Below are 14,320 nucleotides of genomic sequence, written 5' to 3'. Positions count from 1 at the left end.
GTCATATATCAATCTGTTGATTTCATTGGTTAAGCAATAAAGAAACTCCTTGGCCCTGATAGGTTAAAACATAGGTGGGAGGAGTAAACAGAATAGGATGCTGGGAGGAAGAGGAAGTGAGCTCAGACTAGACAGCTCTGCTCTCTGGAGCAGAGGCCCTGCTTCGCTCTCCTGGGCATACGCGATGAAGCTCCAACCCAGGAAGGACGTAGGTTAGAATCTTCCCGGTAAGCGCACCTTGGGGTGCTTACACACATTATTAGAAATGGGCTAGTCCAGGTGTGAGAATTAGCCTAGAAGAGGCTAGATAGAAATGGGCCAAGCAGTGTTTAATGAATACAGTTTGTGTGTTGTTATTTCGGGCATAAGTTAGCCAGGCGGCCGGGGTGCTGGGGACGCAGCCCCGCCGCTCCCTATTTCAACAGTCTTGCATTGGTCCAGCATTTCCTTATCATTCTCCCTTCCCTGTGTTTTAGAATGGTAATGTACATCCTGTGCCATTATGTGTTTGAAGTATGTGATCTGCTTTTTGATTTTGATTTTACAGAGGATTGTAGTTAAATCTCAAAAGAGACTTTGAACTTTGAAGCAGGATTGGGACTGTTATTGACTATGGGGACTTCTGAAGTTGGACTAAATGCATTTTGCATTATGATATTGTTACAAGCTTATGGGACCAGAGAGTGGAATGTGGTGGTTTGAATGGAATTGGCCCCCATAATCTCCTAGAAAGTGGCACTATTAGGAGATGTGGCTTTGTTGGAGTGGGTATGACCTTATTGGAGGAAGTATCACTGTGGGGGCGGGCTTTAAGGATTCCTATGCTCAGGTTTCTGCCCAATGCCTCATCAGCTTCCTGTTGCCTGCAAGATGTAGGACTCTCAGTACTAGCACCATGTCTGCCTGCACACCACCATGCTTTCTGTCCTGATGATAACGGACTGAGCCTCTGAAACTGTAAGACAGCCACCCCTGTTAAATGTTTTCCTTATAAGAGTTGCTGTGGTCGTGGTGTCTCTTCACAATAGAAACATCTGTTTGAGAAGGCTTAGGAGGTGCAGCCTTGTAGGAGATGTGTCACTGGGGTTAGCTTTGAAGCTTTCAAATAAACGTCCCTGCCATTCCCAGTTATCTTTCTCTGCCTGGAACTTGGGGATCAGTATGTGAGGTTTGAACTCCTGCTGCCTTGTTCCCTGCTACCACGGTCATGGGCCCCCGAAACTGTGAGCCCCAAACAAACTCTTTCTTCTGTATGTTGCCTTGGTTGTGATGTCTGATCAGAGCAGTAGAAAATCAACTAATACAAAAGTCCTCTGTCTTGTCTTGTTTGGTCTTGTCGTGGGGGGGGGGCGAGATTGAACAGTGGGCACATGGCACAACACTAAGGCAGATCAATTATATGCTTGAGGATATACTAAATATTTTTTCTTTTATTTTAACAACCATCTGAACAGATGTGATCATCACATCCCCAGCTTGTCACCTGCATATGTAATTAAGGTCTCTACCATCACTTGCCACACCTGTGAAGAGCTAACTCTGCCCTCCAGTGGCCCAACTCATAGCCCGGACCGTTGTGTGAGTGGGTTCACGCAGGCAGACAGAACATCAAGGCAGGAAACCCTCCCCAAGGGCCCTACCTGTCCACCCAGTTTTGGTTCCAGAGAAAACAGACCTAGATCTTCACTCTTCTGGCCCTTTGTATGTGTGTGGCATCCAAGTGCACCGTACTAGGTCCCTGCTTGTGTCCTCCCTAGCCTCAATGACCTACTTTCCTTTGCTCGGTGACCTTTGTAAGGTTTCCATGCAAGGATGAACGAGACAGGTCCTTGCTTGGGGCTGGTTATGATAACCTCAATTCCAAGTGCGCCGCTGATGCAGGTGAGTAAGGAAATTAAATGAGGGTCACTCACCCTTGACCATAGCAAGCTGTTGGCGGTGACCTCCTTTAGTGGGATCAACTGTCCTTCTCATTAGAATCCCCTGGTGGTTTAAGAAAATCCTTTTAGCTCAGCCCAGACAAGTAAGCAGACTCTCTGGAAGCAGGCCCAAGGGGCAGACTTTACAAAAGCCGTTCTGAGATGCAGCGAGGCTCAAGTGCAGTGGCTTCAGGTGCCTTCCTTGTTTTACACAAGGGCATACACCAAGGCCCAGGAGTCAACTTTTAACACATTATATCTTGGTCCTTGGGGCAGGGCTTTCCACTCCTTGGGCAGTACTCACTACCTGGCCTTGTCCTTCTAAGATGCCCTGGCCACTGTGGTTTCTGCCTCCCTCTACCTTCACTCTCCCAGGGCCCTCAGGGTCATTGTTGGGCAGGATGAAGATGGCGGCCATCGTGGAGCCCACTTGCCCGGGACAGGATGGATGGATGGCAGCTGCTCCTGCTCTAGAGATGGAGATAATGGCTCTCTTGTGCTAAGAAACATTAGGGATGCAGGGTCCCCCTTTTTCACCCTCACTATCTACTGTGTAACTCTCTTCCTTTACCCCCAGCGACTTACTCTTAAGCTCTCAGTGTATGCAAACGAATTTATTAGAACATGGCCACTCTGCCCATCTGCAGGTCCCTGGGGTATCCAGTGACTTCTTGCAGATGATCTGTGCGGCTTAATTATGAGTAGAACGCTTTGGTTCGTGTGGGTGTATTCAGATATGTAGATTACTGTCGTGGGTCTCAGCTCCTTTCTTGCTCAGCATCCTGTGTTTAGTGTTTTGAGATGGGTCCGAAATGCTTTCAGGATGCTGAGTAAACTGGACATTAAGTGTGAACCTCACTGGGGTCAGTGTGGCCGGCATGGTAGGTCCTTGCATATAATTATCAGACAAGAGGGCGGTCCCTAGGTGTGGCTCGGTCTGCGAGTCATAGGTACTTTGATTGGTTGACTTCAGCACATAATGCTTGTGTCTGAGTCTTGTGGGTCTATTACTGAATGTCTGTGTGGTTAATAACGTAGCATGCTGTTTAAAGGCTAAGTATTCCTTATCAGTCATTACAATATGCGAAGACTTTTGCTCATCAGCTGTGCTATGATAAAGGGGTGGCCCAGTAATGCGCTTAGCCTAGGAAACAAATTGCAGGGTGAAAGTGGCTGCGTAAGCTGGCTGCCCTCAGCTACCTCATCCACACAGCTTCCTGCGGATAGAAGGGAAAAGCCGTTGCCCTGGCTCCTGGAAGGGTTCAGCATGGTAAGGGGTGGAGATGATCACTATGGCTAGCTCACAGGACACAGATTTCTAATAACAAGATAAACAGGTCTTTATCTTAAGAAAGGCAAGCATTGCTGCTGGCTTGTCTTGGCACCGTGTTAGAGTTTCTTACTGTGACCGATAGTGGGTTTTTCTAGGTTGTGTACCTGTGTCTCAATGAATCTTCGTGACTAAGGGAAGCGTGCCCACTGATTTAAAGGAACAGGTGAACATTCAAGGTTGAGATTTTTCTTTCCCTTTTAAAGGCTTGAACTCTTGGGTGTCCATCTATCTTTGTCTCTGTCTGTCTGTCTTAGTCAGGCTTCTGTAACAAACCACCAGAGATGACATTTGCATTCTCACAGTAAAGGCCGGGACGCCTGTAGACTGCTAGCTTGGTGTTTGGACTGGTGAGTTTACAGACAGCTGACTTCCCCATGTGACCCCATGTGGCAGAAAAGGAATTGGAGGGCTTTCTTGGGGCCTCTTCATAAAGGCACCCATCCCACTCCTGGGGGCTCCTCCCTTGTGACCTAATTGCCTCCCAGACTCCACATCTTATACTGTTACATTGAGGGTTAGGATTTCATGTGAGCAGTGGGGTTGGGGTGGGGAAAGAAAACATTTAGTCTACAATAGCGTTCATGTGTGACTCTATACCTGTTCAGCTAACGAGGAAAATAACCAATGTGCCAATTAAGAAAAAAAAAAAAAAGCAAGTTCTTAGAACAGTATAGAAGATGTAGTCTAACGCAATGTGTTCCAAATATGCAGCCGTCTTTCCCTGGGTGGGAAGAGCGGAACTGGATGCAGCTTTTCTATAGAAGCGCCTTTGGAATCTGCACTTTGGTGGACCAGCGAGGTGGAGGAGGAGCCTGGGGAGGGGGGTCCTGAGTTCAGGGGAGATTTAGCTGCTCTTCATTTTGTCACTAGGAAAGGTAATCTCAAAAGATTAAGGAATTTTCCAGTGGTTCTGTGAATTCCCGCCTGAACTGAAGCCCCTAAAGAATGGCAGGCCACGGGTCCCAAAGCCAGGCCAGCAGTCATACTGTTTAAGTGGACAGACAGTGTCTTCGGGGCTGGGGGAGCCTGGCAGAGCTTGACTGGGACCTCGATTATGCCTAGTCCTGAGCAGTGGCTACAGAGCTTACGGGGACCTGCTAAGGGTGATTACAGGAGGGAGGGCAGTTCTCGGGGGCATACCCTTCAGTGCTCACCTCAGAATCCTGTTCTACAAAGGGAGGCTGAGACTTTAGTATCTGTGACTTACATTTACTTCTGCCTGTGGCTGTTGTGTCCAGTGATGTTTAGGGATGCACCCCATTAATCTATTAATCCTTTACTTCTGACTTCAAGGCTTCGGGTGGTGCCAGGGGTACACTACATGGGAGACATGAAGACGTGGGCAGTAAGACAGGGCATGGAGGCAGATCTTCTTAGTTACCAAGGCCTTGTCTTATTTCGGCCGGGGGATTTGGAAAGGCCATATGCAGTTGGACAATGGAAAAGTTGTCATGATAAGTATTCATTCTCACTGGTCTCTGAGGGTCTCTCAATCATTTGTTTCCAGTTCTCCAGAAGGGTCATGGCCTTTCCGAGACAGTAACTGTTTACACATGATTGAAGGCAAGAGTCAAGAGCTCAGGCACTAGCCATGCAAGCATGAAGACCTGAGTTCAATCCCCAGCGCCACGTCAACAGCTGGGCAGGCTGGCATGCCTCTACATGCTGATGAGGTGGAGACACGAAGCGCCCTGGAATCTAATGGCTAGTCAGCATAGCTGAATCCACAAACCCCAGTCCTAGTAAGATACCTTGTGTGATAGTTTGAATGCAATTGGCCCCCATGATCTCATGGGTAGTGGCAGGAGGAGGTAAGGCTTTGTTGGAATGGGTATGGCCTTGCTGGAGGAGGTATGTCACTGTGGAGTGGACTTTGAGGTTTCCTGTGCTCAAGATACCTCCTAGTGTTTCAGTCTACTTCCTGTTGCCTGCATTTCAGCATAGAGCAGCTCCTTTTCCAGCTCCATGTCTGCCTGCATGTGCCATGCTCCCCGCCATGATGATAATGGACTGAACCTCAGAAACTGTAAGCTGCCACCCCAGTTAAATGTTTTCCTTTCTAAGTGTTGTTGTGGTCATGGTGACTCTTCACAGCGATAGAAACCCCAACCAAGACACCTTATCTCAGTAAAGATGGGTAGTTCCCAAGAAGAACAGAATCCAAGGTTGCCCTTTGGCTTGTACATACATGCACCCACATACACATGTGGACAGACACAGGTACACGAATGAGAAAATGTGCTTTCAAAATTGAATTTCCTTAAGTTCAAATGATCAACATTTGAATTCTTAACAGCATATGCTCAGGAAGGCTCATGGTGCCTCAGCAATCCTGTGTATTGTAAGAGGCATTATGTTGTTTTTGTCCTAAATTTTCATGAAAAAAAAAAGGCAAATTTTCATTTTGGCAATGGACGCTTGAAACAGGTCTTCTGCTTCTATAACCACCACAAAGAGGCCTGTCCCTGAGTGGCATTATCAAGATGCAGGCAAGCAAGGTGGGCATGGCAGCCCCTGCAGGGGCGCAGCAGCCTCTTTAAAGATAGCTTTTGTCTTAATCTGTTTTGTTTTAATTTTGCTTATTATTATTATTTTGTGGGGTGTGGGCCAGGTACACAAGTGCCACCAAGGACTGTGGCAGTCAGATGGCAAACTTGGGGCGTCCATTCTCCCACACGGGAAGGAACTCTCAGGACCCGCCGAGTCTTGCCAGAACTCCTTTCTTTGCAATGAAATCATTTCCCCCTTCCTGCTCTTTTCTCCAAGTCCTCCCATATAGCCCTCCCTGCTCTTTCTGATTCTTGACCTCTTTTTTCATTAATTGTTGTTAATGCATATATGTGTATGTATATACATATATATTCTTAAATACATAAATATAGCCTGCTCAGTCTAGATAGTGTTACTTATAGGTCCGTGTTTTCAAGGCTAGCTACTTGGTATTAGATTGTCAATTGGTATCTTCCTCCCTGGGGAAGACTTTCTCTACTCTCAGCATTTCTTAGTCTGTGAGGATTGAGGACCCGTATTCCCCCGCCCCACCCCTGCACACTTGCACATGCCCGTTGCTGTCCTTGTTCAGCTCGTTTTTAGGCAGTCGTGGCGGTGAGGCTGACTGTGCTTGGGGACCCCGGCTCAGCACTCCTTGGCCCTCTGGTCCTTAAAATCCTTCCACTGCCTCTCCCACAGTGTTCCCTGACCCTTAAGGGTGGGGTGTTTTGTGTCCGCTGGGCCTGGGCTCCACAGCTTTGCGTTTTGATTGGCCGTGACTTTCTGTAGTGGTCTGCATCTGTTGCAAAGTGAAGTTTTATAGCACAGATTCTAATTGTTCTTAATAAAAACCCAGAGTCAGATATTAGGGATGAAAGCTGAGAGATCAGAGAAGCAGAGCAGCCAGCCACTAGAGAGACTTTTTACCTCCACCAGATCCTCAGGCTGTCCTCAGACTGCCTCCTCTGGCTTACTGCTTTAGACTGTACCTCACACTGCTTCTCCAGACTCCATCGGTCTCCACCAAACCTCAGACTGCACCAAGCTCCTGTCTCTTCCTGCCTGAGCTTCCTCTCTCCATATCCCTTCTTGTCTCCACCTCCCGAGTGCTGGGATCCCAAGTGCTAGGACCACAGGTGTGAGCCACCACTGCTTGTCTCTGTTTAATCCAGATTAATCACAGGTGTGAGCCACCATTGCCTGTCTCTGTTTAATCCAGATTAATCTAGTGTAGCCCAGAGTGGCCCTGAACTACAGAGGTCCCTCTGCCTCTGTCTCCCCAAGTCCTGGGATTAAAGGTGTGTGCCACCACTCCCTGGCCTCTAGAGGCTTAACTCTGCACTCTGATCTTCAGGCAAGCTTTGTTTGTTCAAACGCAAATGAAATATCACCACAAAGTTTCCTTGATGAGGGGTGAGGACCACACTGCCTGTGGGCGTAAGGACAGTTGTTTAGGATGTACTGAGGGCCGTATATGCTGGGTTTGTTTTTGTTATTTTTCCTCCTGATAGTTAGGAATTCCCACAGTTTCTGATCAGTTTTACTGTGCACTATTAACTCCTGGATTTTTGTCTCTGTAGGCGTCGCCTTATCTCCCAGAGATCGTCGTTAGAAACCCTGGAAGATATTGAGGAGAATGCCCCTCTCCGGAGGTAAGTTCTCGTGCTTCGTGTGTGTGTGTGTGTGTGTGTGTGTGTGTGTGTGTGTGTGTACATTGTAACAGTTGGCAGTTTCTAGTTCCTAATCTTCTGAATTAAATTTTGAGGATAAATAATTGACTCGCAGGAACAAAGAGTTCTGTTTGGAACCCGACCCTGAAGACATGAAAACTAGGATGCTCCATCTAAAGACTGGAGCAGGCCAAGCTGCTTGCAGACTTGGTGGTTCTTTTTCCTGAGGTCTGTGGTTGGTGTTGGTCTGAGGAGCTGAGGATGGCACACAAAGCCTCCTCATGCCATCTGTGGTGGCTCTCAAGTCTCAGCCCCAGCTGCCCTTTCATCTTAAAAGTGGCTGTTTATGGAAACAGAGCCATATTAGCCCTGGCATTACACAGTACTTAAGATCTTAGGCTTCACTCTCTGCAGGGGAAGCAACCAAATCTCCTCAGGAGGTGATGGTGACATCACTCCTTAGCTAGTTGCTGGGGCAACCTGGTGAAGATAGTTGCAAGTACTCCCTTGGGTTTGGAAGCATTCCATTCCATTTTTTCCTTCCAGATTAGAAAACGTGCTAGCTAGCAAAGCACATTTTTGGGATGACAGCAATTGCTTATGACTGGCAGGTTTCCCTCCCCTCGTCCTGCCCTCTCTGGTGGCCCGCATCAATGCAGAGCTCTGGCCAGGCTTTCCTTGTGAAGGAGAAAACACTCGCATGTTGTGAGTTCTTGCCTTCTCCCTGCAGCTCCAAGCTGGCAAGGGAAAAGCGTCCGGTTCCATCCTTTGACATAGCCAAGGCCAAGGAGACAGGTGTGGACTGACCAGCCCCTCCTGAGCCTGCATCTGGGTTCCATCTGCCTGGCTACACTCTAGGATGTAGCTTCTCCTATGCCACTGTGGAGGGCAGAGCGATGTCCCGAGAGGGCTCCTCACCAATCTGGGAAGCAGAGGAACAAACCCAGATATCAGGTGACTGTGAATCTGGCCACTGACATCATCCTGAAGGCCGGGGTCTGGTAGGCTGGTCTCTACTTTTGAAGTCTCTGGAAATATACCAGACTCCCAGCAGCCCCAAAGGATGTGTTCTGTGAGGCAGATGGGAAGAAGCCACTTCCCTGAAGGCACCACACAGCAGCTCCAGTAAAACCAAGGCAGGGAACTGGCTTTGTTCCAAGTAATTGGTGAGCAGGGAGGAGGGAGGGCAATGCTCAGAGCAGCACGCCATCTCTGCCTCCACCCGACCTCAGCAAGGAGAAAGGAGAGGGGCCTAGTGCTCACCAAGCCAGTATGTGGAGTTGTGTGACAATTGTTAGCAGAAGAACCCCAGCCGATCAGGGTAGCGGTAAAAATTGCCCTCACTAGGGTTCAAGATCAGGCCATTTTGTCCCCAGGAAGTTAGAGGGCTGAGATTGACTTGGGGTGCCCTGTTAGCCCCAGACTGGACGGAGAGTGAGAACAGCCTATCCTGCAGTAACTGACTTCTCCCGACTACACTTACAGAAGATTATCCTGAATTTCAAAGGGAACTTGTGTAGTAAACGTAAAAATTTAAAAGTAACCTAAAATCAAGGCAGTTTTTTAAGTCTTTATTTCTCTAAATGAACTTCCAAAACAAAACAATAAAAAAAAAAAAAAAAAACCCAACTTCTCAGGGCCTGTGAAATTCTCAGTGGGTGAGGGCACTGGCCACCAGTCCTGCTGACTGAAGTTTGGTCCCTGGAGCCCACAAGTAGCAGAAAACAACCAATAGGGTTGTTCTTGGTCTCCACACAGCCCTGTGTGGCCCATGTGTGCCCCGTTAGTCAGTACCTACATATATAAATAAGCAAATAGGCGTGGTCACTACAGACAAGGTGTTCGTATTTGCTTGGATGTCCTGCTCCCAGGAAACAAGCCATGTAGAAGAAGCCATGCTAGTTGGGAGTGTAGGACTCGCTGGCAGTAGTGGAACCTTGGTTCTCCCATCTGTAAAATGGGAGGGCCCAGAAAGGCTGACCTGTGAAGTCGGTTTGCCGCCTCTGACAGGAAATGTCCCAGTAATGGCACTGAAGTGTTCTGGGGATCGGGGACGACCGGGCTGGAAGGAAGGCTCTGAGCCTAGTCTGCTTTTAAGGTTAGTATGCAAAAGCAATTGCCTCCTTGGTACCTATTAAAGCATAATTAAGTGTATCCTATAATCAGTGCTAACAAGGATGAGCTAAATGTTCATTGAATTAGTTTTTAATTTAATTCTCTCCTCATTTAATTTCGCTTCACTCAGAGTGGGTGCTTTTAAATAGGTATTTACATGGTAATGCAGCCAGCGCTGTGAATCATCCTCTGCCTGACCCCCTGTCACCTGCGGCCCAGTGTTCCAGTTTCCTTGGCAATTGTTGCTAATAGCGCTCTTCAAGCGTGTCTTTGGTTCCCTGGGGTTTTGGTTAGATGCTTTTGAAGAAGCAGCGTAGCACAACAGCTTGCTGAGGAAGGCTTAGGTTAGTGGGGTGCCTGAAGCTGACACCCAGAGATAGGACTTTGTTATATCACAGTATATCACAGTCAGTGTTTCCTGAGCACACCCAGAGCTCCAAGAAAGGGAGGACTCTGGGGAGTTTGTCACCGCTCGGTGATCACCAGGGACCCCCAAACAGCACACTAGGAACGCAGCCTTGATTGGCCTCCTATGGCCGTGGCAGTCACCGGCACCTGCCCGCTTTCCTAGACTTGGGTGTTGGAGCTACCTCTGTTGTAGTCACTGCGCCCTCTCCTCGCCAGCTGTGACCCTTCTGTTGACTCCAGTCTCCCTGGCAGCCCAAGGAATGAGTGTTCCTCTCTGCAGCCCCCGGGTTGTTCCCCTTCATTCTGTCATCAGGGCCCAGGAGGACCCAGAGCTTGTCAGGTGACAGACTTGGTCAGACTGGCTGGTACAGAAAGCTCTGGTTTGGGGTTGGGGCAGAGTGAAGAACAGGACAGTCTTAAACTTGGGGCCCTACCCAGAATCCCCTGGAGCTTCTTTTCTGTTTAAGCCTCAATCGTCCTTTTCCCCTCAGCCACCCCTTCTGTGTAAGATAGCGGGAACCTCGAGTCACTTGTAAACCTGGAGTCAGTCAGCACAGGAGCAGCTTGGGGTTCTGGGTCTGTTTCAGTCTGTGTTCCCTCGAGCCCCAGAACTAAGAAGATGGAGGCCCCCTCTGGTTCTGCCTTTACCTGATTTCTTCAGGCAGCCATCTGCAAGGCTTCCAAAGAAATTCCACTTAACGCTCCGAATTCCAAGCCTTTAATAAGGGTTGTTGTCTTGAGAATATGGAGGTCCATCCCCCACCTCCCACCCACCTCACAGCTTATTAATGATGTAACACTTGGGATTTGTATATGACTGTGTGTGCATGCACGTGTGTAAGTGCCTTCATGCCAATGGTTACCTGGCCGTTTATGAAACGCACACATATGTGTGCATATTCATTTAGTTCTCACAGTGTTAATGGCGGTGGGAACTGGAAGTGTTGCTAACAGATTTGGGAGCCCTGAGAGGTCGTGATCAAGGGTATAGTAACGTCAGGATTGGAGGCTAGGAGGACCGTGCGTCTGCTGAAGCTTCAGCCCACCGTAAGGGACAGTGACGGGAAGTGGGCTTCCCTCTGGACACACAGCCCATGGGAGGGGGTTTCCTAGTAAAACCCACCAGAGGATCCTGCCTGGTTGTAATGCCTTTGCTTAGGCCTGCATTGATTTGCATTAGTGAGATTTATTCAAGTGAGGTTGTATTTTAGGGTGGGTTTTTTTTTTTTTTTTAAATATATTGTGATCTGTACTCTTAAGAAAGGGCTTTCAGAAAGGCTGGCCTCTGCTGGAAGGGTTGGTCAGGGTAGATGGGGATCCACCAGGCCCACCTCCATCTTGGAGATTGCCCTGCGGGAGAGTAAAGACTGGAGTTGCCCTGTAGGTCTAGAACCCTTCTTGTTCCCTAGTTCAGTCCCTTCTGCTATTAACTTTACCCGGGTGCAGCTACGTCCTCCCTTGTGGCCTTGAGACAGAGCTGACTGTATTCAGATGCTGTCCGCACCCAGAGCTCAGTGTGGAGTGCTTTTCCAGAACTTGTTTTTGAAAGTATGAAGTTGAAGACATCCTATAGCAGGAGCCAGTTCTTGGGCTCAGAGTCAGGAAGGATTCTAATAGAAGGGACATAATTCGCTTTGTCAAGACAAGACTGTGGGCCCTGGGCAGCTTGGTACGTACCCGTCAAGAGAGGCTCTAGAGAGACAACCAGAAATTAGGCAGGCCTGGATTCTAGTTTGCTCCAATGCAACCCCTGACTCCAGAAAAAAAGCACAAACTGGGACCACCCAGGAATGGACCAACCAGCATCCACAGGGGAAAGTACCTAACATTCCAACCATTGTAGATAGAATCACCTGATGTCCTTTAGCCCGGCACACACCCATCCGCTTTAACCAGGGCACCCAGACAAATGTCAGCCAACCAGGGGTCCTAAACCTTAGAAATCCCTCACCCCAACCTCTGCTGTTATAAAAACCTCACCCCAACCTCTGCTGTTATTAAAAACCCCACCCCAACTGAGCTAGGGCTCTCTGATCATGCCGGTGCCTTAGACACACGGAGAGTCCAGGTTAGAACTTGGATAAGAGTAAAGGCTCTTTGCTTTTACATAGAGAACTCGGTCTCCTTTTTGGGGGGCTCCGCACTCTGGGCATAATAAAGACAAAGCTCCAGCCTCGTCGTAGTGGTATTTTTGGCTCTGGCAGTGGTGTCCATGTGGTTCTGTAAGTCAGCATTCCCGGGTGGGTTACTTCAACAGTCTCCTCAGCTGTGGTCTGGCAGAGAAGCACAGTCAGCAATGCTGCCCACTCTCAGGAGAGATTTTACTTTTTAAATTCGGTCGCTTTGGTTCAATAAGTATTTGATTATTAAAATTTATTCTGAAGCAGTAAAATGAAACAGAAACTACCTAGGTCCCAATTCTCATTCAGATTAAGCTGTGACTTCCCAAGCAGAGTCAGGAGCTGGGGCAGCTCGCTAAGGTTTCCAGGCCAGATCCTGCTCCAGAAGAAAATGACTCAGGCTTGTTTTTCAAATGAATGTTGCATGTTATCCCCGTGGCCCCAAATCTTCTAAATTTACAAGGTTCTGTTCCCGTTACCTGTGTTTATTTAGGATGACAGCAAGACTAATGTCCTTGGGACCCATTTAGGTTACATTATTGTAATTGGGGACAATAGTTAGCTAGCTTTTCAGAGACACACATAAAATGTTATCAGTATTAGCAAGGAAATTGTCTGTCATTGGGTTTTTAAAGTTTCCTTGCTCTGGGCTGGCTGTATTGTTTTCCTTAGGCTACCCCACCCCCACTCCTGCCTGCCACGAGGTGACTCAGCCATTTGTCTGGTCTTTCCTTCCTGTCTTTGTGTGGATGGCTCAGTTGTCCACTAGGCAAGGATAGTGTTTTTAAAATGACTTTTTTTTTTTTCAGATGTCGAACACTCTCAGGTTCTCCCAGACCAAAGAATTTTAAGAAGATTCATTTTATCAAGAACATGCGCCAGCATGATACCAGGAACGGCAGGTACCACAGCGGCACCAAGCTGCCAGGGCCACAGGGAGGGTGGCCAGGGGAAGGGAGAGGACCGCTTAGTGACCACAGCTAAGCAGGTCACAGCCAATGCCACGCGTCCAGACATCTCCACCTGGGGAACCCGAAGAGAGTTCTGATAGAACACGAGTATGCTTTCCCAGAAAACTTTGGACAGAGAAACAGCTGCTTTTTGTTGTTGTTTTTCTGTTCTGTTGGTTTTGATTTCATCGCTGACCAGCACTGTCTGGGCTGGTCAACAAAGGCTGCCAGATCTGTGCCTGAACTTGGCCTTGGCTTTGTAGGCAACTCTTTAGGAGGATGGGATCTGGACTTTGGCAGGCAGATCTTTCCTCAGTGGGTTCTGGGCCTGCTGACACTTATTGGAAAGCTTTCTCCATCCCCTCACTAAATAACAATTATGGTCGAGAAGTATACAATCTTAATATTAAAATTCTCCGGAGAATAGCATTGCTGCTAGCATGTTTACCAGCCATTCCTCCGAGACCTCTGGTGTCCACTGATGCCCCCTGACCCTAAAGGATGTCCTCTTAGCTGGCATGCTAAGAGCAGAGGGCCTGGTGCCCAGCCTACCTCGTTTGATCGGATTTCTAGAAGACCACGTGGTCTTTCCAACACTCGCCAGTTCTTACAAAATGAAATAGCTGAGATCTCCCAGTGATGCTCAGTGAGGCTCAGCTTTCCTGTTCTTCTGCGGGTAGGAGACACAGTTCACGTCTTGTGCAGTGACACTGGGGAGTAGGTTTTTAAAGGCCTTCTTTCTCGAGGTTTGTACCTCTATTTTCTGAGGCTTATCAGAACATAACTTTATGACGGTTGTGATGGTGTCGGAACTGTGCCATCAAGGTCCCCGCATACCTTCCAGACTTTATGTGATCTTCCCGTTATGGTTCTCCAGCCAGTGCTCACATTGTGCGATTTTTTGAATTTTTGTTTTGACTCTGATGCTCGCTGTCTCTTTCAGATCATTGTGCCACACTCATTCACTCACCATTTCTGTTTGCTTTTGAGGCTGTTTCTATGCCATTTTTAGGCTTTATTTAAATCTTTGGGGTTTTTCCCCAGTATCTCTTTAGCTGTGACAAAACACAGAAAGGCTGTAATTCCCAAATAAAATCAGTGACAAAGCCAGAGAGATGAGCCCAGTTTAAAGGATTCTGCTTTCAGTCCTGACCACTCAGGCACACCACCAGAGGGTCCCCAGAGATGAGCCCAGTTTGAAGGATTCTGCTTTCAGTCCTGACACCCAGGCACACCACCAGAGGGTCCTGAGGCAGGCAGTGAAAGGATGTAGCTGATGAAGGATCAACAGAATGGGATTTGAAGTTACAGTGTG

General features: G+C 48.1%; 1 protein-coding gene across 4 annotated transcripts in view; it reads left to right on the top strand.

Annotated features, from left to right (window-relative positions):
- Window positions 1-14,320, top strand: part of Cables1 (Cdk5 and Abl enzyme substrate 1) — a 103,071-nt gene that overhangs the window by 36,973 nt on the left and 51,778 nt on the right. For all 4 annotated transcript variants that reach the window (XM_050160733.1, XM_050160732.1, XM_050160735.1 and 1 more), the window contains exons 2-3: window positions 7,323-7,394; window positions 12,865-12,957. In XM_050160733.1, the coding sequence (XP_050016690.1) occupies window positions 7,323-7,394; window positions 12,865-12,957 (165 nt within the window). The remainder of the gene's footprint in view (window positions 1-7,322; window positions 7,395-12,864; window positions 12,958-14,320) is intronic.

This window comes from Alexandromys fortis, unplaced genomic scaffold (genome assembly GCF_014885135.2).
Source record: "Alexandromys fortis isolate MF-2015 unplaced genomic scaffold, M_Fortis_MF-2015_v1.1 scaffold_104, whole genome shotgun sequence".
Classification (NCBI taxonomy): Eukaryota; Metazoa; Chordata; class Mammalia; order Rodentia; family Cricetidae; genus Alexandromys; species Alexandromys fortis.
This window is presented reverse-complemented; position numbering and strand designations above follow the sequence as displayed.